General features: G+C 35.9%; 1 protein-coding gene across 2 annotated transcripts; it reads left to right on the top strand.

Moving 5' to 3' along the window:
- Nucleotides 1–1,562: 1,562 nt before the first annotated feature.
- On the top strand, nt 1,563–22,497 carry LOC125647803 (solute carrier family 49 member 4 homolog). Of its 2 annotated transcripts, XM_048874620.2 has the most exons (12): nt 1,563–2,083; nt 8,328–8,418; nt 8,870–9,033; nt 9,188–9,260; nt 9,344–9,405; nt 9,529–9,582; nt 11,676–11,802; nt 12,010–12,118; nt 13,257–13,324; nt 16,424–16,542; nt 19,846–20,028; nt 20,475–22,497. In XM_048874620.2, the coding sequence occupies exons 1-12, from the start codon at nt 1,777–1,779 to the stop codon at nt 20,648–20,650; spliced, it is 1,533 nt and encodes a 510-aa protein (XP_048730577.2). In that variant the 5' UTR covers nt 1,563–1,776; the 3' UTR covers nt 20,651–22,497. The 2 variants fall into 2 exon arrangements, with proteins under 2 accessions (XP_048730577.2, XP_048730578.2); XM_048874621.2 differs by lacking the exons at nt 19,846–20,028; nt 20,475–22,497 and adding an exon at nt 19,183–19,514 and having other exon boundaries at nt 1,581–2,083.
- Nucleotides 22,498–25,166: the final 2,669 nt, after the last annotated feature.

Raw genomic sequence — 25,166 nt, 5'->3', positions numbered from 1 at the left:
GGAAACCGGAAACACACATACATTTTATTTTGGCCTTATCAGAAATATGTGTTCCATGCAAACGGTGACTGGATTTTGGTGCAAACACTCTACATCTTTTTCAGTTGTATAAAGACGAGTGCCCATTCGCTTTTTGTTGATAGCATATTTGGTCGTACATGTATTGCCCACTGCAGCCTTTTTAATATTTTGGTGTACGTGTATGTTGTAACTTTCTTTTCGGTAGGTTTTACCAGAGTTTACTTTTTCATGTCATCACCCTGCAGTTACTAATAAAATCAAAATTAAATTAAATTTCAAGCCTGAATATCACAAACAACAAAGTAAATTTTAATCAGTAAAGTTTGCAACTCCTTGATATTCTCATTTACATACATCATATATTTTAACATGTAACTATAGTGAAATATCTTTTCCGTGACAACGATACAATAAGCGTTGCCCAAAACCAATTTCCCTTTTCTTAGATGACGTCAGTTTTGACACCCAATTTTGGAACATCTTGATGATGAAAGGTGAAGAAAACGAACAGTGATCAACCTCACAACTCCTGTACAAAATAGATAGATTGGCAAACACGGACCCCTGGACACACCAGAGGTGGGATAAGATGCCTAGGAGGAGTAAGCATCCCCTGTCAGCAGGTCACACCCGCCGTGATCAGGTAAACGGAGTTATCCGTAGTCAAAATTAGTGTTACCAAGAACGGTCTAACAATCGGTATGAAACACGTCAGACAGCATTTGACAGAATAATAGATTGTATTAACATAACAAATAATTCTCAGATGATAAATATCAGCCTATAGACTGCATTTATATACAAGCGACATTTCAAACCAAAGAATGACTACATCGAAAAGATATTTGATATTAATCTCAAATCCAAACGACACTTTCTTATTGCCCCCTACCTCCACTGAAAGCTGTACCCCCTAGTGTCACGCACTAAAATTGAAGTTTTCATCGTTTATTTGACGTGAAATTCGGAAATCATAGAAGTATCTGCTACAGAGTTATGTGTAGAAACCATGGGTATTAATTCTATTATATGGAGTTTTATTTCTATAGCTGTAACCAAGCTAAATATGTCAACTTTTCTAGTAAAACACGCTTCGCATTCCGTACCCCCTAAGGTGACTATTCCGCACCCCCAAACAGGATTCCTTGTAAATTACATAATTTTTTTGAAGGTATAGATTGCATACAATGTATGTATGATCTTTCGTCTGTTATTATTCTATATTCATAATTAACCCCATATTTGTGTAAAAAAACAACAACACGGCATTTTTAGAAACGAGCTTCGGCTAAGGATCATCACATTGTCCTACGTACATGTATATGTCACGTGTATGTTATGAAACTTCTAAATTACGAAAACATTTCATTTAGTTATTGATATATTTATCATTTCTTAATTCTCTTCATATATTTACATGTATCTATTATCTGTAAAATTAATCTCGTTAAAGCAGCCTATTAGTAAGCTACATATTAGTGTATACAAATCTTTGATCCGCCTGTATGTACGAGCTTTTCACGTGACTTCGGTCATGTGACAAATTTTCTATCACACACCGGATGTAAACAAAGCTGTGTGCATCTCTGATGATCTCAGGGAGGCGAAAGTTAAAGATTTTTGCCTTTTCCCCTCTGAGTTGTACTGTCCTTTCATCTATCTGTCCACGATACCAAATGCAGTTCTGACATATAATGTGTACAACTGCCTGGTTACACCACACGTCTATCTCGGATTCTTGGTTTTATAAATAGTATGTCGATAAGTAAAAGTAATGGGGGACTGCAGTACGATGGTGATAGTGCCACGGAGGGAGAAGAGCGACCTCTTCTTCGTAATAAGGAGGAACACAAAACGTACAAACGACGATGGTATGTTCTGGCTGTCTTCAGCTCCGCCTGTTTCATACAGGCGGCCGTGTGGAACACGTGGGGCCCTATAACTCAGTCCGCGGAGGTGGCTTTCGGATGGAAGGACAGTCAGATTGGGATGTTGGCCAACTGGGGAAACATCGCGTACATAATTACCGTGTTTCCCGCTTGCTATTTCATGGACACTAAAGGTAGATGATTAATCTGTGTGGGCTTTTATTTTTATAAAGTAATATTTTCAATTACACTGTTGCTGGTGCATGATGTATTTAGATATGATCTATATAAGTAATGCAGATGGTCAGATCCCCACACTTAATTACATACAGAACTATTAGTGGATTGATTGAGTTAAGATACATTGGAACAAGAAGTAACACACACAACACTCTCTCCCTGATGAATAGACATGTATGTTGATTTATGTGAAATTCTATACTGACCCTAAACATAGTCTATCCTCCAATAACCCCCTACCCTCCTTTAGAGAGGAAAAATTCAAAGTAGACTGCGGAGGAGTTAAGCCAAATTGTAAGACTATTATTCAGTTACTAAGTGTTTTGTCATGTACTCATCATTTAATGATATTCTTAACTTATGCATCTGTAGCTGTGAATCACTATAATACAAAAAGGCTAAAGCAGAAAAGATATGACTAATAAGTAAACTAAAAGTCATATGAACAAGGAATACATATGTAGCAATCAGACGGGTTCGATCACTGGTGGCCAGATAGCTCAGTTGATAGAGCACCTGACTAGAAATTTAGGGGGGGGGGGGGGCAGGTTTGAATCCCAGTCTGGTCCATTGCATTTTCTCTCTTCCTGTTATATTTGGTGCAGTTGACCACCATTGGACTTGCAGGTAAAAGTCCTGCCTGGGGTGAAAAGAATCTGGGTTGTGTGTCTTTGAGGGTGAAGACAATTTAAGTAGGGAGGAATATAGTGGTCAGACGGGTTTGATTGTGGATGACCAGATAGCTCAGTTGGTAGAGCATCTAACTAGTGATTCGGGGGGCCGGGGTTTGAATTCCGGTCTGGTACATTGCAATTTCTCCCTTACTGTTACACTTATCAATAATCGTATGGTAAGGTACCTTGTCAGACTACCCTGTCTGTTATCATGTGTATTGGTGATACAGTTCACAATGTCCATTTTAGGACTGCAATCAAATGTTACTTTAATGAAAAAGATAAATTGTATTAAAAATTTTGCCCACTGACATAAGATCTTTGCTTTGCCTTTTATTTTTGTATTATATTCCAAAGCAGATGTGTCCCATAGTATTCAATACTACATTTATGTAAGTTGATCAGTTGACATATTTTGTCATCTCACTATTGATATCAGTAGTATTTACCAATCTGATTAAAATCAGCTTCTCGATCCACTCCTGTATTTTCAAGAGTAGGTTAGCGACAACATAGAAACAAAGGAGCGGATCGAGGAGCTGATTTTAATCAGATTGTAGTATTTACATTGACAACATATAAACGGGACTGGCTTGTAGAATGTGATCATTACTGTGTACATAGACATGTAACAAGTTTAGATACAGAGGCCATCTCTTACACAGAATTGTAATGGTCAGAGATTGTGTCACTGCATTGAACTTTAAAACATCATTGAATGCATAGTCAGATCCAGACTGACTTCAATTATATTGCCATATTAAAGTTCAGCAGTGGGTGAAAATTCAAGACTGATATGGTATAATGGGACCCTGTTATAATTGATTGTATATTGTTTAATGTCTCTCGACAAGAATATCTCACTCATATGGAGTGCTGGTGAAGGACTACAATTTAGGCCTATGCTCGGCGGTTACGGCCTCTGAGCAGGGAGGGATCTTTATCATTCCACACCTGCTGTGACGTGGGGTCTCGGTTTTTGTGGTCTCATCAAAAGGACCGTTCCATTTAGTTGCCTCTTACACAGCAAGGGGTACTGAGGACCTATTCAACATTTATCCCTATGGGATGGACCCTGTTATGAATTTCACATGAGATAAGAGAGTCTATCCCAGCTTAATATCACTTTGACTTTTCGGCATATACACATCACATATAATGTCACTTTGACGCTTTGACAGGAAATAGCAAAGGCTGTACCTGCATAAAAAGAATAACATTTTAAAAAGATTTTCACATGCATATGTCACATTGAGAGTTCTAAAAGAGATCACAGAGTATAAATACCTGTTCAAGAATGTCAAGACTTTCACATGAAATAGATAAGGGATTCTACACCCATTTAGAAATGTCACATTAAGACTTTCACATGAAATAGATAAGAGATTCTACACTCATTTAGAAATGTCACATTAAGATTTTCACATGAGATAACAAAATCTACACCTTTTTAAGAATATCATGTTAAGAACTTTCATCTGAGACATATTGTCACATTAAGGCTTTCACAGTCACATTAATACTTTTATATGAGATAGATTATCACATTAAGACTTTCATATGAGACATATTATCACATTAAGAGTTTCATACGAGACAGATTGTCATATTAAGAGTTTCATATGAGACAGATTGTCATATTAAGAGTTTCATATGAGACATTGTCATATTAATAATTTTGTATGAGACATAATGTCACATTATGACTTTCATATGAGATAAATTGTCACATTAGGAATTTCGCATGAGATAGATTGTCACATTAAGATATTCACATTAGATATATTGTCACATTAAGACTTTCACATTAGAGAGTGTCACATTAAAACTTTCATATGAGATAGATTGTCACATTAAGATATTCACATAAGATATATTGTCACATTATGACTTCATATGAGATAGATTGTCACATTAAAACTTTCACATAAGATAGATAAGAGATTCTATACCTATTCAAAGATGTCAGGATTAAGGGTTTCACATGAAATGGATTGTCACATAAGACTTTTCACACGGGATAGATTGTCACATTAAGACTTTCATATGAGACAGATTGTCACATTAGGATTTTGTGAGATAGATTTTCACATAAGGCTTTCACACGAGACAGATAAGAGATTCTATACCTGTTGAAGATTGTCACGTGAAGAGTTCCACATGAGATAAGTAATATCTACAGGATTGAATCATGATAATAGTTGACCTACTTTAAATTTATGTACAAAATATTTTAGACGAATTCCGATAGTTGTTATAGAAACAAGTGTTGTGAAAAGTGGGGGAGACTCTTATATCTATTCTTAATATTTTGTTTCTCTTGTGGCTATTTATGAGGGGAAAACCGCGCGAAATATAATGATGTCATAATAGCGAATTTTCGAAGTATCGAAAACGTTGAGTGCAGGTTGCATCAACTTTATTGGTTGTATAGATATTCTATTTCTGATTCCTCATTTATTATTGCATCCAAAAGCGATCAGTTAATATTATCAAGTTTTGTGAAAATGTTGGTAACACTCAATCTAATTAAAATTAGATGTTAGATCCGCTCAGAGTATGTGAGCGGGTCTAACCTCTAATTTTAATTAGATTGGGTAACACTTCAACTCAAACTAATAACTTGATGACAGAGGCAGAGTGAAAGTGTAGCGAGCAACTCGTGAGAAGAACTTCAACGGAAGGTGACAAAAGGTGTGGCCGGCCGGTGGAGGGTCGTCCATTCCTTGCAGACAGAGTGAGGACATTGCTGGACTGGGACCTCTGGCACACTGACAGGTTTTCGGTTTCAGACTACCGAGTATCTTAGAGCGGCAACACAGGAAATTGTTTCGGTGTTCGATTCTAATTGGTGAAGCGCCATAAAAATGTGTGAAAATAGACGGAGACTATGGCCTAATTTTTATACCTCATTAATATAACATCACTTTAGAGATTTCCTCGGGTGTTTTAAGGTCATGTTAGAGATTTCCTCGGGTGTTGTAAGGTCACGTTAGAGATTTCCTCGGGTGTTGTAAGGTCACGTTAGAGATTTCCTCGGGTGTTGTAAGGTCACGTTAGAGATTTCCTCGAGTGTTGTAACGTCACGTTAGAGATTTCCTCGGTGTTGTAAGGTCATGTTAGAGATTTCCTCGAGTGTTGTAAGGTCACATTAGAGATTTCCTCGGGTGTTGTAACGTCACGTTAAAGATTTCCTCGGGTGTTGTAAGGTCACGTTAGAGATTTCCTCGAGTGTTGTAACGTCACATTAGAGATTTCCTCGGGTGTTGTAACGTCATGTTAGAGATTTCCTCGGGTGTTGTAACGTCACGTTAGAGATTTGTAATGTCACGTTAGAGATTTCCTCTGGTGTTTTAACGTCATGTTAGAGATTTCCTCGGGTGTTGTAATGTCATGTTAGAGATTTCCTCGGGTGTTGTAACGTCACGTTAGAGATTTCCTCGGGTGTTGTAACGTCACGTTAGAGATTTGTAACGTCACGTTAGAGATTTCCTCGGGTGTTGTAAGGTCACGTTAGAGATTTCCTCGGGTGTTTTAACGTCATGTTAGAGATTTCCTCGGGTGTTGTAACGTCATGTTGGAGATTTCCTCGGGTGTTGTAACGTCACATTAGAGATTTCCTCGGGTGTTGTAACGTCACGTTAGAGATTTCCTCGGGTGTTGTAACGTCACGTTAGAGATTTGTAACGTCACGTTAGAGATTTCCTCGGGTGTTGTAACGTCACGTTAGAGATTTGTAACGTCACGTTAGAGATTTCCTCGGGTGTTGTAACGTCACGTTAGAGATTTGTAACGTCATGTTAGAGATTTCCTCGGGTGTTGTAACGTCACGTTAGAGATTTGTAACGTCACGTTAGAGATTTCCTCGGGTGTTGTAAGGTCACGTTAGAGATTTCCTCGGGTGTTGTAACGTCATGTTAGAGATTTCCTCGGGTGTTGTAACGTCATGTTAGAGATTTCCTCAGGTGTTGTAACGTCACGTTAGAGATTTGTAACGTCACGTTAGAGATTTCCTCGGGTGTTGTAACGTCACGTTAGAGATTTCCTCGGGTGTTGTAACGTCACGTTAGAGATTTGTAACGTCACGTTAGAGATTTCCTCGGGTGTTGTAAGGTCACTTTAGAGATTTGTAACGTCACGTTAGAGATTTCCTCGGGTGTTGTAACGTCACGTTAGAGATTTCCTCGGGTGTTGGAACATACCATTTCTGTATTGCTTTGTCTTACTATATATGTAATCTTAAAGGTATGAAATTTTCTACTCATTTTAGAAAGTCCCTAGTTCATAACTACTTGTATGTATATTTCTCTAGTTCATAACTACATGTATGTAGTAGCCCACGTGCAGTATTTTCAGTATATACAAATTGTACATGTATCTCACGTGCAGTATTTTCAGTATATACAAATTATATCTCACGTGCAGTATTTTCAGTATATACAAATTGTATCTCACGTGCAGTATTTTCAGTATATACAAATTGTACATGTATCTTATATGCAGTATTTTCGGTATATACAAATTATTATTATTATTTTATTCATTTGTAAAGCGCAAAATTACATATAGTTTCTATACGCTGTATCTCACGTGCAGTATTTTCAGTATATACTAATAGAATCCTTCATTAGTACGAGTGTGGGATAGGGAAATTCCACCGAGGGGACAAGATTCGCAGTCTAGGACGAGGCTTTGCCGAGTCCTAGACAGCGAATCTTGTTCCAGAGGTGGAATTTCCCTATCCCACACGAGTAAATAATGAAGGATTATTTTTCTCACATTTTACCTACAGTTTAGTGCATAAATTTAGGAGCTTTGAGAAAATTCTAAATTATCAAAATCCTCATTTGAACTTCGATGCGAAAACTAAGTAGATAGGCAGAAAGAGCATACCCAAAATGGTTTACACCGTAAGTGTAAATTAAAAAAAAACCAAGGTTGTCCAACAGAAAGCTATATACATAAAAATTTAAAGATAACAATGCAAAATATTTTTAATTCACCGTGTAACGTAAATCTTCACCGTGTAACGTAAATCATAGAAAATATATGACGTTACAATCAATTTGAATCAAATGACTTCGCAGCAGTGTGAGACATATAGAATATCACACTCTAATGTTGATCTCGGACCTAGTTGATCTCACATGGCTGTCTCACATGGGTAAACTAGATCTCACACTAGTGATAATGTGAGAAAAATTATATCTCACGTGTAGTATTTTCAGTATATACAAACTGTATCTCACATGCAGTATTTTCAGTATATGCAAATTGTACATGTATCTCACGTGCAGTATTTTCAGTATTTACAAATTATTATTATTATTATCATTATTTTATTCATTTATAACGCGCAAAATTACATATAGTTTCTATGCGCTGTATCTCACGTGCAGTATTTTCAGTATATACAAATTATATCTCACGTGCAGTATTTTCAGTATATACAAATTGTATCTCACGTGCAGTATTTTCAGTATATACAAATTGTATCTCACGTGCAGTATTTTCGGTACACTAGGTTTACGGGTGTCGTTTGTGGCTTGCACAGTTCTGATGTTAATTGGTACCGGAGTGAGATGTATCACGCTGGAACCACAGTACGCCACGTGGTAGGTATGCGGACGTAGCTCTGTTTATGACTTTGTCGTTCTGTGAGTTTTCCTAGGATTTCTCGTACAATGTAGTGCGTCTTGGAATTATTGTATTATATGCTTGTCTTAATGGATAGAAAGTTTTCTAATCTTCCACTTGAAGCTTTATTTCATAATAGTCAGCTTTCGTCTTATATAATCAGCTTTCGTCTTTTATTATCAGCTTTCGTCTTTTATAATCAGCTTTCGTCTTTTATTATCAGCTTCCGTCTTTTATTATCAGCTTTCGTCTTTTATTATCAGCTTTCGTCTTTTATTATATCAGCTTTCGTCTTTTATAATCAGCTTTCGTCTTTTATTATATCAGCTTTCGTCTTTTATTCCAAGATATACTGTATCTCAAAACTGTTCCTCCCGTTTCCTTTTTTTCCCTCATATTCCTTTTCACGATGATGGATTTATTTTTCAGGTTGATGAACTTATGCGCTATTTTGAATGGTATTGCCGGGACAGTGCCGTTTGCTGGGCCTGCGCTGATCGCCAACACGTGGTTTCCGCCAAACCAGAGAACGACCGCTACAGCAATTTTATCTATATTCAATTATGGTGGCGTTGCCATGGCGTTTGTTATAGGTACATGTCATATAAAAAAGAAATATATGCAAATTCCCACAAACAGAATATAATTGGTTTTGGGGTTGGTTTTTGTTTTTTTGTGTGTTTGTTTTTATTTTTTATTTTAAGTGAATATATACGATATTAGGTTTTGCTCTGCCGTCTGTTTCAGGCCCACAGCTGGTGTCGTCACCAAAGTATAGAAATGAAACTCATATTGAAAACAATACATACAGAGACAGCAGGTACAGTTATATAAGACAGTGAGAAAATATTAAGTGAAATTTACACATTCATATGAAAATACAATCCAACATTTTCCTTCCAGATTATCATTAGGACTAGAAGAAATAGTACACTGTTCGAAAAATATCTCCAATTCATCTCAAGGTTTTTTTTCTTCTATTAATTCAAGCAGTTAACCGGCGTATATAATCTGAAATTGGAATACAGTACATTTAGAGTGTTAATTCAGTGCTTAGATTGAAAACAAAATGATTTGTTTTGTTTCAGTGTTGATTAACTTTGAGAGTGTCCGCCACGACATACGTTACTTGATGTATTACGGTGAGTCATGCGCACGCATCATCTATCATGATTAACTCGCTCTAATCTTCTTCCACTTCAAAACTTCTACTTCTTATGTCGCCTTCGTTGTAAGCACCACTAGGGAACACTCTGCATGTAGTCTGTTCGCTTGTCGCACATAGAAACTGTATAGGATTTATAATAGGACTTTGATATTTGGCATCATTTTATAGTACATGTACTGTAAATTATACCATGATTAATGATGCCATTGAATGAAACTATGTTAAGAGAGCTTGGTCATGCCCTTGTTTGATATACCTACGATAAATGATATAGCAGGCGACTCGTGTGTGAAAGCTGTTGTTGAAAGTCTTAAGATTTGTCAGAAGATACCCAGAGTGTTTGGATGTTTCTTTGTGTTACGCCCCTTCGAGAAATTTTCACTCGCATTGAGACATCGCCAACTGTAGGCGAAGATATATGCTTAGTGCTCAGTGCCGTAGCAGTGAGCGGTTTTTTTTAACGTGTCAACGCCTGTCACGACGCGGGCCCTTCGTTTTTAAGGTCTTCTCCAAAAGTCCCGTGATTTTCACTTCTAAATGCTTGTCGTTTGGTGAAACAGCAATTCAAGTATACGCATTAAAATGTATGACCAACACACATACACGCACACACACACACACATACACACACACACACACACACACACACACACACACACACACACACACACACACACACTGTGCGATATATTTTATTGATTATAGGTGACGCATAAGTAGAAAGATCACGTAATATAGTCTGTGGCGATTAACGATACATAGGAGATATAAAATGGCCATATGTTTTAATGGCTGTAAATTAATCCCAGTTAGTGAGTGCGGTATTCCTAATGTAATGTAAGCACCTGTAATATACACTGTATGACACCTGTAATGTACGTTGTATGATACCTGTAATACACATTGTATGACACCTGTAATATACACTGTATGACACCTGTAATATACATTGTATGACACCTGTAATGTACATTGTATGATACCTGTAATATACATTGTATGATACCTGTAATACACATTGTATGACACCTGTAATATACATTGTATGACACCTGTAATGTACATTGTATGATACCTGTAATATACACTGTATGCCACCTGTAATATATATTGTATGATACCTGTAATATATATTGTATGATACCTGTAATACACATTGTATGACACCTGTAATATACACTGTATGACACCTGTAATATACACTGTATGACACCTGTAATATACACTGTATGACACCTGTAATATACATTGTATGACACCTGTAATATACATTGTATGACACCTGTAATATACACTGTATGACACCTGTAATACACATTGTATGACACCTGTAATGTACATTGTATGACACCTGTAATACACATTGTATGACACCTGTAATATACATTGTATGATACCTGTAATATACACTGTATGACACCTGTAATATACATTGTATGATACCTGTAATACACATTATATGACACCTGTAATATACACTGTATGACACCTGTAATATACACTGTATGACACCTGTAATATACATTGTATGACACCTGTAATATACACTGTATGACACCTGTAATGTACGTTGTATGATACCTGTAATACACATTGTATGACACCTGTAATATACACTGTATGACACCTGTAATATACATTGTATGACACCTGTAATATACACTGTATGACACCTGTAATATACACTGTATGACACCTGTAATATACATTGTGTGACACCTGTAATATACACTGTATGACACCTGTAATATACATTGTATGACACCTGTAATGCACATTGTATGACACCTGTCGATGTTTAGTGGCCGATCTGTAGATGTACATGATTAATACTGTTATGATCATGTGACGAGGGATTCGTGTTCATGAGTTATCATTAAGTGCCCTGGTGTCTTATATTCTATATCCTGTGAAAATTCACAAACGTATAGAAAAATATATTTATGAAAAAATGTGTTAAAGTGTGAAATGGGTCACAATATCCCACCCCGGCTCTGCTACATTCAGCGTAAATCTATTTTTTAAAATCCTTAAACAATTATTTATTATGGTTTATTTTTATTAAAGAATGTGCTGTTGCCGGACTGATTTTTATATGCAGTATTTTCGTACCCTCCAAACCTCCCACCCCACCAAGTGTGTCGGCTTCAACAGAGCGTGTGGAGTACAAGGGGGCGCTGATAAATATTGCAAGGTAGTCTAGTTTTCTTTTTATGAAATAAATACCATTATTTCTTAATTCCATTGCTGTTAACAGTAACACGATAATCGAAACTAGTATAGAACATCTCCACGCGGAACATGCATGCTAATGAGAACATTAATCCAAACAATACGATTTAATGTTAAAGTTTCAAAATAATAAGTTATAGAATTACCTTGTACATTGTATCTATAACAGGAACAGAGCCGTGTGGTTAATCGGATTGGCTTACGCTCTGCCCGCGGGGGTGTATGGGGTGTGGGGTGCCGTTATTGACGTCATCCTGAAACCCGTGGGAATTGCACAGGTGAGATGGAAGAATATAGACAATAAACTCTATATTTACAACAAAGAAAGAAATATAAGCTACATTTTAACCAGCTATGCTCAAGTTCGTGAAACAAGGAACCAATTTTCATACAAAACGCTTATCTCAATTTATTGTGACAAAGCTGTTCCAACTGGAAGGAAGAGACTAAGACCCAGCATTCATTGCTATAATATTATTGTATTCGATTTGCAAAATTGAAATGTAAAATACACATCGTAGTAAATATATGACCTATAGGCTTTAGCTTCAGATTCAACTTTTCTCTTGTACAACACATGTAATTTCACTTTGTAATTATTTCTTTGCATAGCTACTATTTATTATTCCACCCTTCTAGAATTATAGGTTAAATCTTTTATTTGATTGTTGATTCTTCAAATGATATATCTTAGTAAGAAATAAACTGATAAAATAAATATGTTGCGGTATTAATAAATTTTTTTTATCAATTAGCACAATATACATGTTATCAACGTCAGAAAATTGCAATTTTCTTTAAACAGCATTATCAAAATTTCACAAAAACTGGATGTAACGATATAATAGTATTAATAACAATTTCATGAAACTGTTTCTTTGAAAGAATATACAAAATGTTGGTGAAAAATAAAAGAAATGTAAAACTTATACGGTACCAATCTATCGCATAATGGACTTGACAAATAATTTAATGAAAACAGAGTTCTTGCCCTTGGATTCAATATTTTGAAACATATAATTGATTATTCATATATAACTCAGACTTTTGAAATATTTTATGGTTAACAAGATTTTTTACAATAACTATTGAAAAAGACTTCCTATCATGCATACATCTTATTAAATCATTGACTTTGCAAAATCTTATGACGTCACAGGTGGGTGGAGATACCTTAAGAGAACTACATGTACATGTGTAGTAAGGTTTCAGAACATTTTATGTAAATCAATAAAGAATATATAAATTTCTATAGCTATAATGTTGCTGTTTTTAAAAAAAAAAATTCCTTAGCTTGTAGGTGTGGATTGGATTTTCATTTATGTTCCAGGTATATGAATTTTCAAGTGATTTATTGTAAAGCGATATTTTCTTGAAAGATAATATAATGTTTATTTCCTCTCACTGCCATTTCAGACGGAGGTTGGGTGGATCGGATTTTACTCGATAATGGCCGGCTGTGTCTCGGGTCTCGCAATAGGAAGGTATCATATCACAATAATTTCACATTGTTTAATACAAGGTTTTTTTTCCCAATGTGAACAGGAATGATACGTTCGTTTCATGCATAATTTTTCATGCATCATTGATGCCGCTTTGAAAAAAAAAAACTGAAAAAAAAAACACCACACAACGCACTTTGATTTTTTTTAGCTCCAAAGGCTCAAGTGAGCTTTTCTGATCAAAATTTGTCCATTGTAGGTCATCGTTGCAAACTTTTCACAATTTCATCTCCAGAATCACTAGGCCAATTTCAACCAAACTTGGCACAAAACATCCATGGATGAAGTGCTTTCAAATTTGTTCAATTGAAGAGCTATGCCCCCTTCAAAGGGGGAGATAATCTCAATAAAGTGCACCGCCACGGCACATGATACGCCCGTCACATATTGTTAACAATATAGATTGTACCCATGAAAACATTTTTTTTTATATCAACTTAATTAAATGTCACAGTGACCTTAAAGTAGGATGCGACACACCTTCTACCTAAGATGCATTAGTTGACCAATTTTGGTGATTCTAGGTCTAATAGTTTTCAAGTTATGAGCCGGACAAGTTTTTGCCATATATGGCCATATCTTCTTAATGAAAAGTCACAGTGACCTGGTTTTAATGTGCGACACACCTTCTACCCAAGATGTAATACAGACAAAGTTTGATGATTCTAGGCTTTGTAGTATTTAAGTTACGGGTCGGACACGAAAAAGCTAACAGACGGATGGACAGACGGATATCTTCTTAATGAAAAGTCACAGTGACCTGGTTTTAATGTGCGACACACCTTCTACCCAAGATGTATCTACAGACAAAGTTTGATGATTCTAGGCCTTGTAGTATTTAAGTTACGGGTCGGACACGAAAAAGCTAACAGGCGGACGGACAAACGGATATCTTCTAAATGAAAAGTCACAGTGACCTGGTTTTAATGTGCGACACACCTTCTACCCAAGATGTATATACAGACAAAGTTTAATGATTCTAGGCCTTGTAGTATTTAAGTTACGGGTCGGACACGAAAAAGCTAACAGACGGACGGACAGACAGACGGACAGACAGACAGACAGACGGACATGAACGCCATACCATAATACGTCCCGTCTTAAGACGGGCGTATAAAAATAGGGTGGGGTCATTTAAAAATCTTCTCAAGAACCACTGGGCCAGAAGAGCTGAGATTTACATGAAAGCTTCCTGACTTAGTGCAGATTCAAGTTTATTCAAATCATGGTCCCTGGAGTAGAATGGGGCCACAGTAGGGGATCAAAGTTTTACATGCAAATATATAGGGGGAAAATCTTTTAAAATCTTCTTCTGAAGAACCACTAGACTAGGAAAGTACAAATTGACATAAAAGCTTCCTGACATAATGCAGATTCATGTTTGTTAAAATCATGGCCTCCGAGGGTAGGATGGGGCCACAGTAGGGGATGAAAATTTTACATATAGAGAAAATCTTTAAAAAGTTTTCATTTACATGAAATCTTCTTGACATAGTGCAGATTCAAGTTTGTAAAAATCATAGTCCCGGGGGGTAGGTTGAGGACAATATGGACCAAAATTTACATGCAAATATATATGGAAAATGTTTAGATAGGAGCCAAGGTGACTCAGGTGAGCGATGTGGCCCATGGACCTCTTGTTTTTATATAAGTGGTTTAAGATTTGGAACTATCTCAACTCACTTTGAATTGTTATGAATTGTTTTAAAATTCAGACCAGATAAATAAAAAAAAAACCATCATTTGAAGATGTGTTAAATTTCAGATCAAGTGAACACATTTTGAATATATATTAAAAGTGCTACGCACAAATATTCTGAAGTAGATATTGAAGAAAATGGAGTCCTTCCTCATCGACAATATCTACGTAGCCTTTGGAGATTAGATTTTTCAACAGTCTTTTGGAATTCCCGTGGGCACAAAGTGTGCTCCATTATTGGCTGAGCAGCTTTGTATTGTTTTGAGGCTGAATTTATTAAAATGCTTCTACATACAATGTAAACATAGACTGTAATGTCAAATTAACAACTCATACTATTTCTTATGACAAACGGAATGACATTAGATTGTGAGATTGATCACTGTTCGTTATCTTCACCTTGCATTCTCCATCTTCAACTCCTGTATATATATATATATATATATATATATATATATATATATATATATGTGTGTGTGTGTGTGTGTGTGTGTGTGTGTGTGTGTGTGTGTGTGTGTGTGTGTGTGTGTGTGTGCAATATTCCATTATTACCTGCGTATGGTGTTTATATCTCTCAACTGATTTGATGCGCGAGAACATGTTCTGCATGCGATAGATTTTTAAACCGAGGCTGGCTACTTAGAAATAAGTCGATGGGTTTCATGAGTCTCGTTTATTGATTGATTGATTGATATTTTCCGCCACACTCAACAATCTTTTAGTTATCTGGTGGCGCCCAGTTTTTATTGGTGGAAGAGAGAACCCAGATACAATGTACCTGGGAAGAGACCACCGACCTTCCGAAAGTAAACTGGGAAACTTTCTCACTTACCGGCTCGAGCAGGATTCGAACCCGAGCCGACAGAGGTGAGAGGCCGTGTGATTTTAAGCGCGATGCTCTAACCACTCCGCGACGGAGGCCCTTGAGTCTCGTTTAAGTCAGCATTTCGAATGCAGTCTATGGTGTTTCATACCAATGGTAGACCGTTGTTTACATACTGAGTTTAATTACGGGTAAAAAATCCGTTTACCTGATCAAGATATTGGCCTCACGGAAGGTGTGACCAGTCAACAGGGGATGTTTACTCATTGTACCTCTGATATATTGAGGGGTCTGTGTGACCCTGCTCTAGAGTATTTATCCTTTACAGGGTTTATGAGGTTAGACATTGTTATCTTCACTTTTTGATTCCGAAGTTATTACAAAAGTTCTAAGATTCGTAATAACCTAACACCTTCTCATCGCAAAGAAAATTGTTATTGATGAAGATACTGTAATTTTGATACCAAAAAATGACAGTAATATAAACCATAATGAATGGTGAATATCATTATCCACTTAACAAGTATGTATTTGAGTATATTTGTTGCTTGATACACAGATTTTCGGATTTGTTCATGAGACATATGAAGTTCTTCCTCCTGGTAATGTTTGCCTTGGCAGCAGGATCTTTTGTGTGGTTCACGCTTTTGTGTGTCAAGGTCATTCCATTCTCCACAGGTAAGTGAAAGGATGTTGTTCAAATCGCACCCAGCCCTCCTGAAATGTATTGTTAAAGGGTTTTGAAATTTTTATACAAGTTTGATATCGGAAAACATAATGCATGACCCTAGGTTTCGCAAGCTGCGATCGTTCATCCCTTCTCATCCGGTCCATAATGATCTTAAAGTTTGTGATTGTGAACAATCCATATATATTTTTCCTTCAAAGGGGATCATCAATGTTCAATTCGTCACATGTAACGAAAAGTGCGATTGTTTTTTTTTATAGCGGATCTGTATAGCAGAAAACATCCGCCGAAAAATAATCCAACTTTAAAGCATCGAAAGTGTTTTTCCACTTTTGTTTTTTGTTTGTCAGTTTGTTTGTTTTAGATATATGTTAATACTTCAAATGATGAGTAGTGTACATTGTATTTGTTACATGTAACAAAGAAAATTCTCTTGGGGATCCGGGTTAGAATAGGTCCACAGGCAATAGCTCCAAGTGACTGAAATTTTTTAAACCGTCTGTACTTTCACTTATCACAGTCATTTTCATCGGTGCCACTAACTACCCACATTGACATCATTATTATAAATCGTCAAACACCAGTGATAATGTGATTTAGATAAAAATAGAGATAATAAGACATTTGTATATTTATAAAGACTTGTTATTAGCATAATTTATGTACTATAATGAATCAATATTGATAAATATTAGTTTTGAGTCTCTAAATCGTTATGGGTCCTTCCATCTCTTTTGGGTAATTAGTCATAACTACCTTTTAAATGGCTGGGATTGTGAAAGTATAGACGGCTTAAAAAAATTCAGTCACTTGGAGATACATGTATTACGGACTTCATTTTATGAATTGGGGTAAGAAATTCATTTTAGAAATATCTTATTGTGCACATTCTATGTAATAGCTTGTTGCAATGCTCAAACACTCTGTGTAGTCGTATAGTGTCAGGGCCCAGCTAAATTTCAACCAAAAAATAATAGGCATTTTTCCAAGTTCATGTCTGCATATCTTGGGAAGTATACGGAATTTGATAGTAATGTAGATTGATTATGTATGAATAAATTAAAATACAAAGTAGAATTTTATATCAATTGATTTATTGTTTTTACATCGGCTAACTTGGGTACCCTATATTTAGAGTTCTATACCTTTACTCTTTATATAGTAAATTCGACCCCCAAGCGATGCAATTGCCTGTGAATAGGTCCTCAGTATCCCTTGCTTGTCGTAAGAGGCGACTAAATGGGGTGGACCTTCGGATGAGACCGCAAAAACCGATGCCCTGTATCACAGCAGGTGTGGCACGATAAAGATCCCTCCCTGCTCAATGGTCATAAGCGCCGAGCATAGGCCTTACTTTTGCAGCCCTTCACCGGCATTGGTGACGTCTCCATATGAGTGAAAAATTCTCGAGCGAGACGTTTAACAAGATACAATCAATTAATCAAAAAGTAGAGTTATTTTTAGGGGATATGTAGAGCAATAAACATATTTAAGTGACTTGAAATGGCATTAATATCACCTTACTACATGTAAAATTAAATTTGGAAACAAATGACGTCATTGAACAAAATAAAACTGCATTGATTATTCACATACATGTAATTCACTTCTCAGAACCAAATGGGCCAACCTCAACCTACGCATGACGCTTACTGTTTTAAATGTCATATCCAAAAGACTCATGACTTTCTCATATACATTGTACTAGCAATGCACTTGGCTAAGAAACGTTTTGGGTTTCACGCGGCATCGTGATCGTCAATACGGTTGCTGTTGCACAAAACATGCTCTGAGTAGGTACCCCTTTCTCGCTTTGATTTTCTCTCATTCGGGCTAAATCTGCACCGCCCAAATCCCATTAGATTATCGTGCGAGGGGATTCAGACACTGCACAATCAAGAAATTTGTCTAACTTTCATCTGGGGCGATTCACCTTCCCTTTCAGCTACATACCATTTGCTGGACCATGTAGCTTTTCATCTGAATTTCTTCAGCAACTGACCACGTGTCTTGGTTTCGTATTTGCACTCATCTATAGCACTCGGCTACACTTGACATATATCCTACAATTATTTTACACATTTTTACACTTGTAATATCACTTCAAATATGGAATATTTCCATTAATAAAGAAAGTTTACCGGGCCAATAATGCGAAACTGTGCCCTGCTACCTCAGCTTGGTTGGGTAATCGTATGTCTGTTAACGTCCCGCTCGCTCGAGAATTTCACACTCGTATGGACCATTGCCGATGAAGGGCTGCAAAATTTAGGCCTATGCTCGGCGTTTATGGCCTTTGAGCAGGGAGGGTTGGTTAGTTGTATATTGTTTTACATTCCACTCGAGAATTTTGTAATCATATGGAGACGTCATCATTGCTCAACGGTGAAGGGCTGCAACATTTAGGCCTATGCTCGACGTTTACGGCCTTTGAGCAGAACCTCGGATTTTACAGTCTCATCCGAAGGCCCACCCCATTTAGTCGCCTCTTACGACAAGCAAAGGGTACTGAGGACCTATTCTAACCCAGATCCCCACGGGAATAAAAAGTGAAGTCAATAGAATAGTGTTCGTTTTTTAAATTGTAAACAATGAATATGTGTTTATTGTTTAAAATATGGTTTATCCAGTCTTTACTGAATTGTGTGAGTACCATCCCCATACTGTAGAAGAAGAAAAACGTTGGAACATCCCACATTGTCCTATGGGAGGAGATGATGCCTCTCGATGATTTCTCATATAAGATAATGGAGATTTTCATATCAGGTTTTATGTCGGATAATTACTTCTGTTGTTTAATATTTGAGAAACATACAAAGATCACTTAAGCTTTTAACTCGAGGGTTCCAGTAGTAACAGTATGTGTTTTTCAATATATTGGCATGTTTATATAGGGTTAATTATATTAATGAAAATAAGTCGAATATTCATCCGATTACAGTTTTATCTCTCATAGGGATATATATATATATATATATATATATATATATATATATATATATGGGATTTCGTTGCAACCGCGATCTCGGAGTCGCGAGTGAGTTTAAGATTGTGCAACATGATAAGCATACGGTGTTTTTTTTTTTTTTTAAAACACCATTTGTATTTACATTATTTTCAATAATGTACCGGTATTTATAAAGTGTGAGCATGTACACTGTATGATTAGTCTTAGAGAATAACATAAATTTTATATTCCCTTCTATGTGTGTTCCAGTCCCAGGTTCAATCTGTTGAAAATCAAACATTAGGATTGTTTTACTTTAACGTTGTCGATGAATTTATATTTTCAGTACAAGTATACACATGTAACATTTTGGGAGGGATGTTTCTTAATGGTGCTATTCCCCTGTTCTATGAGCTGGGGGCGGAGTCCGCTTTCCCTGTATCAGAGGGAGTGGTTGGAGGATTTCTGACGTGGCTCAACAACGTGTTCGGAATTATATTCTTGTTCATGCTACAAATACCGGGTATAGGTTGGTATCAAAACAAAATTAGATTGCTATTTACTGTGAATTTTGTATAAATGTTCCAAAAATTAAATAGTCCTCCCTTTACTAGTGTATTTTGGTTTGTCAACTACACTACATTCCAAATTTGTGCTACATTCATGGAGAACCACAACTTTTTGGCTATTTTACAAACAAGATAAAAATAACGAAGTAAATGTACAGTATGATACGCTTATAGTGAAGTGCTGGGGACGAACAATTACATTAAAACACGCTCAAAGCGAAGTGTTTGGGACAAAAATTTTAATTCGTTATAAACGTAATTCATCATATCCAATAAGTTTATGACATGTTTTAATCCTACATGGAATGAAACTCACTTCGCTGTAAGCGTTGATACAGTAAAAGCGCGTTCGATGTAACCTTGTTTTACTGTATTTCCATCAGAAGAACCATATTTCTATTTCAAGGCACAGACTGGATGAACTGGACTCTAGTAGGAAGTGTAGCCGTGGGGCTGATGTTTCTGTTCGTCTTCCCTGAGCGGTATACGAGGACTGACATAGACATCTGTGTAGACAAAGCTGAGACAGATCACCCAGAAACCATCATTGTAGTCAGACAGACTGTGTACGAGAATGTATGATGAATGATGAGACAATCCCATTAGTGTATTTTAGAATTGTGATGAAAACGATTGTAGCATGTAGCATACTTTATCATTAATTTATTGCATATAATCAGTGGATAATTATCATATATTAATGGGGTATTCCAAATGCCTGATCTCATTCTGCACGTGACCACACGTTTTGAGTTGTACATGTAGGACTGTGATAGTCGCCACTATATACAAAATTCATGTAACCTAAATAAAGTGAAGGTTCGATAGAGTGAAAAAAAATGAAATCGATCAAGTTTTAAAGGCACACTTTCCATTTAATTGGATTTTTCATTAAACAATATCCTGTGAAATCATTGAAGTTGCACAGAAACCCACGTTTTTCGCAGTTTAAATATCTACAGAGAGCATTATCTACATGTATATTCAAGATGAAAAGTGATATTGTTGTTAATTTGTGCAATAATCTTTGTTGTTTTGCATGTATAAAACTTGTCAATGTTTGTCCATATGTTTGAATTCCTACAATATCGTCAGGATCATAGTCTTATATGTAAATCTAACTCAATAAACTATGCCCCCGCAGCCTATGTTTAGGGAGTATTTGAAATCATCATGTCCGTCTGTCTGTAGACATGATTTTGTCCACACATGTTCTGAGAAACTAGCGCATGGATTTTTATATAAAAAAAAATGTATACTTTTTTAATCACCATATAAATAGTGTATCTGCACCTGATATTTTTATCATGGTGGGACTGTTTTTCTTCATTTTACAGGTGTTGTTTTTTTCTTCTTCAGATTTATGGACTTTTTGATTTTGTTTTACATTTGCATCACATTCTCTCACAGAAACTACTGCATAGGTTTAGGATAGGGTATAAATAAATCATCGTGTCTGTTGTCTGTCTGTTTGTCTGTAGTCATGATTTTGCCTGTACATATCAAAGAGACTAGTGCATGGATGTACAAATATGACACCGAGGTCAAAGGAATTTAGAGCACCTCTTTTCGGTCTTCAGCTATTCAGTTTTTCAAATATGCCCCAATATGGATGAGCCCTGTGGGGGTATTAGTCCTCTTAGTATGGGTCTAGTTTGACTTGCTCTCCTTGAATGTTGATATTATATAAATAATCAATATTGCTCTGAAAGTGTGGTGTACAAAGATGTATTGCATTGTTACTTTATGGATACTATTGTTGGATATTTAATATTCAACTACATGGCATTAACAGATGTTATATTTGTGATGTGCAGGTGTTGTTAATTATAGCCGAGTTTTGAAATATACACGATTGACAAAATACACAATGTATATTGTTTCATGTTGTGTATTAAATACCGTATAGGAGTTTTTTTCCGCGGGGTGATGCATTTGGCTTATTTCAGTGATAGTTTCCGCCAAAAGTTCACTCGCCAAATATGCATCCACATTGCGACTTGAGTATTTGTAAGAGAGATAACTCTTCCTTGTCCGCCAAAATTTGTTCCGCTATAGTTATTATTTTTTTTAATTTGCAAATTTTAGTATCTGATAATAACATTCATACATACATTCACACACATAGTTTAATTATAATAACATATCAAGGTTGACAGTATCAAGTAAAGAGTGGAAGGGCATTAATCAAAAAATATTTTTCCATACAGCCTAGATTACTGAATTTTTTAAAATCGCAGTTTTTTGAAAATATACAATGGTCAATTTCATCCTAATATATTGTAATACACCCTCAAAAGATGGAAATCTATTTTGTTTGCAACATAATTATATATATTGTTTGGTATATAAAATTATGTAATTTATTATTTTGTTTGAATTTTGTAATGGACAATCACCAAAAATAATATTAAATACATTGAAACCAATTCTATTTGTTGTTTTCTCATAAATATGTAAGCTTAGTTGGTTCCACAAAGTTCCTATTTTGTTGCAAAACACAAAAATATCTTCAATGTTTTCAGAGATGTGTCCACAAAATGAGCAAATATCATTATCCACAACTTTCATTTTTTTCAAGTAACTTTTAACAGGTATAATTCTATGTAGAATTCTGTATTGCAACCATTGTGCTGCTGAATCTGACGTTAATTTAAAACATATTTCAAAAACTTCTTTGGTAATGATATCTCTATAGCCCCTCAAAAATGGACAGGAATTCCATTTAGCAATTAAAGTCGGAATTTCTTCTTTATAAGTAATGTTCTTATATATATAATTTGTGCATTTCTTATGCAATAATATAGTATACCTTCATAGTGAAAAGGTGTGGCTGGACCATTAACATATTTTCTCAAATCTTTTGACACACACAGTTTTTTGGGGTTTTTTTTGCCATTGTAGAAATAGAATTTATAATACTGTTGTATTGCATGAAACAAACATGATCAATATCAATTTTTTCTTCAAATCTATCCATTGTTAGAAAAACACCGTTAGAGTCTACAAAATCATTGACTGTCTTGACACCTTTTTCATATCACTTATTTGCAAACACATATGACTTGCCAACTTTAACTTTTGAATTGTACCATATTGGAACATTTACAAATTTTGTTTGCGTCCGAGAATTCAATGCCAAGTGTGAACTCATTACCTTCAACCATGAAGCAAAAACATCAGTCCAAAATGGATTAAAAGTATTTTTAGCAGACAATATATACATATTCATCTCCAAAATCTAAGATTTTATTCACCACTCCTTTTCCATAAGAAACTTCAAAAATGTTTATCCAGGATTGGTTGCATGTTATTACTTTTTGAATCCATGAGCACTTAAAAGATATTATGAAATTATTTATATTGGTCATGTAAAGCCCACCCAAAATGTATTTTTGAGTAACCATTACTCTTTTAACTTTATCACATTTTGCTTTCCATATAAATCTAAAGAGTTCCTGTGTTAATGAGTTTATGATTTCTTGACTAGGATTTGGTAGTGCAGGAAATAAGTGATTAAGTTTTGGGAGGAAAAGCGTTTTAATGACTGTGACTCTTCCTATAGGTGTTAAAATCCATCTACTCCACTGCTTAATCATTGCATTAATAGTAGGAATCTGAGGACTATAATTTAATTCTACAATTCTTTCTAGATCAACTGAAAAATGTATTCCTAGGAGAGTGAAGCTTGTGGATCCCCAGTCTAGTTTCCATCTTGGGTGATGATAGACATCAGGAGAAATTGTTCTGCTCCTATCATATAATTTTTGTATTTGAGCTGTTTATCTTTAATCCTATTAACATACCTTTGAGTCAGCAAATCGCCAAAATTTAGAACTGCGGAAAAAACCTGTTATATGGTATTATGATACTGACCTGTCGAACTTCACAATACATTTTTAGATGGCGGAAATCATTGTCTTCGAGGACCGACTACAATCTATAAAAGGATGTTATTGGTAGATGGTTCAGAAGGTTAAAATAATGTTACAACTTCAATGTTTACACGGATCGTAATTGCGAGTTTGTTTTATTTCTTGTACAAATCTCTAGAAATATTTTAACAGAGACATTTTGTGCCTCTGATGGGATTTGAACCCGGGTCTTTGGTACACAAGTCCAGCACTCTACCAATCGATCTAAAGGGTTAACCCACTAGCCAGGGCTAGTAGGAATGCCATATCACTCGCATTACCACAAAAAATTAGAATGAAACATAATGTCAAATGAGTAGTATATTTTAAATCTCTCTCTCTCTCTCTCTCTCTCTCTCTCTCTCTCTCTCTCTCTCTCTCTTGGTATAGAAAATGAAATGTCATTTCGGAGTGAAATGTATAATGCAAAACTGCTTGAATTATAACGCGGCTAAAATGCAATTACTTTATTGAACACTAAACTCAAAGTGATCTCCAGCTTTATTCGTAAGTGTTTGCAGTTGTTCATGGGGGTGTTGTGAAGATAGGGGGATGACTTTATATTCGTAAGTGTTCGCAGTTGTTCATGGGGTGTTAAGATAGGAGGGTGTTCTTTAAGTTCGTACGTGTTCGCAGTTGTTCATGGGGGTGTTGTGAAGATAGGAGGATGACTTTATATTCGTTAAGTGTTCGCAGTTGTTCATGGGGTGTTAAGATAGGAGGGTGTTCTTTAAGTTCGTACGTGTTCGCAGTTGTTCATGGGGGTGTTGTGAAGATAGGGGAATGACTTTATATTCGTAAGTGTTCGCAGTTGTTCATGGGGTGTTAAGATAGGAGGGTGTTCTTTAAATTCGTAAGTGTTTGCAGTTGTAAATAGGGCGTTGTGAAGATAAGACGTTTTTCTTAAAATTCGTAAGGAAGATATTGCTTATTGCGTTTAAAATATTTTTGTAAACAATTGCAACCCATTTGGTTTTGAAATGATTGTAAGAAATGTGTTGACTATTTGCCACTTGCCAGCATTCTTCTTGATATTTCCTCTACTTGAAATTGGTTCCGAATGATATACTAACGTTTCGATTATCTTGCCAATTCCTATGTATTTCAATTTAAACATCGGGCATTCGCCCTGGATGGCGTCTTTAGGTTAGAAGGAATGGTACAAATACCGCCCCTTTTCCCTT

This window comes from Ostrea edulis, chromosome 6 (assembly GCF_947568905.1).
Source record: "Ostrea edulis chromosome 6, xbOstEdul1.1, whole genome shotgun sequence".
NCBI classification, from domain to species: Eukaryota; Metazoa; Mollusca; class Bivalvia; order Ostreida; family Ostreidae; genus Ostrea; species Ostrea edulis.
This window is presented reverse-complemented; position numbering and strand designations above follow the sequence as displayed.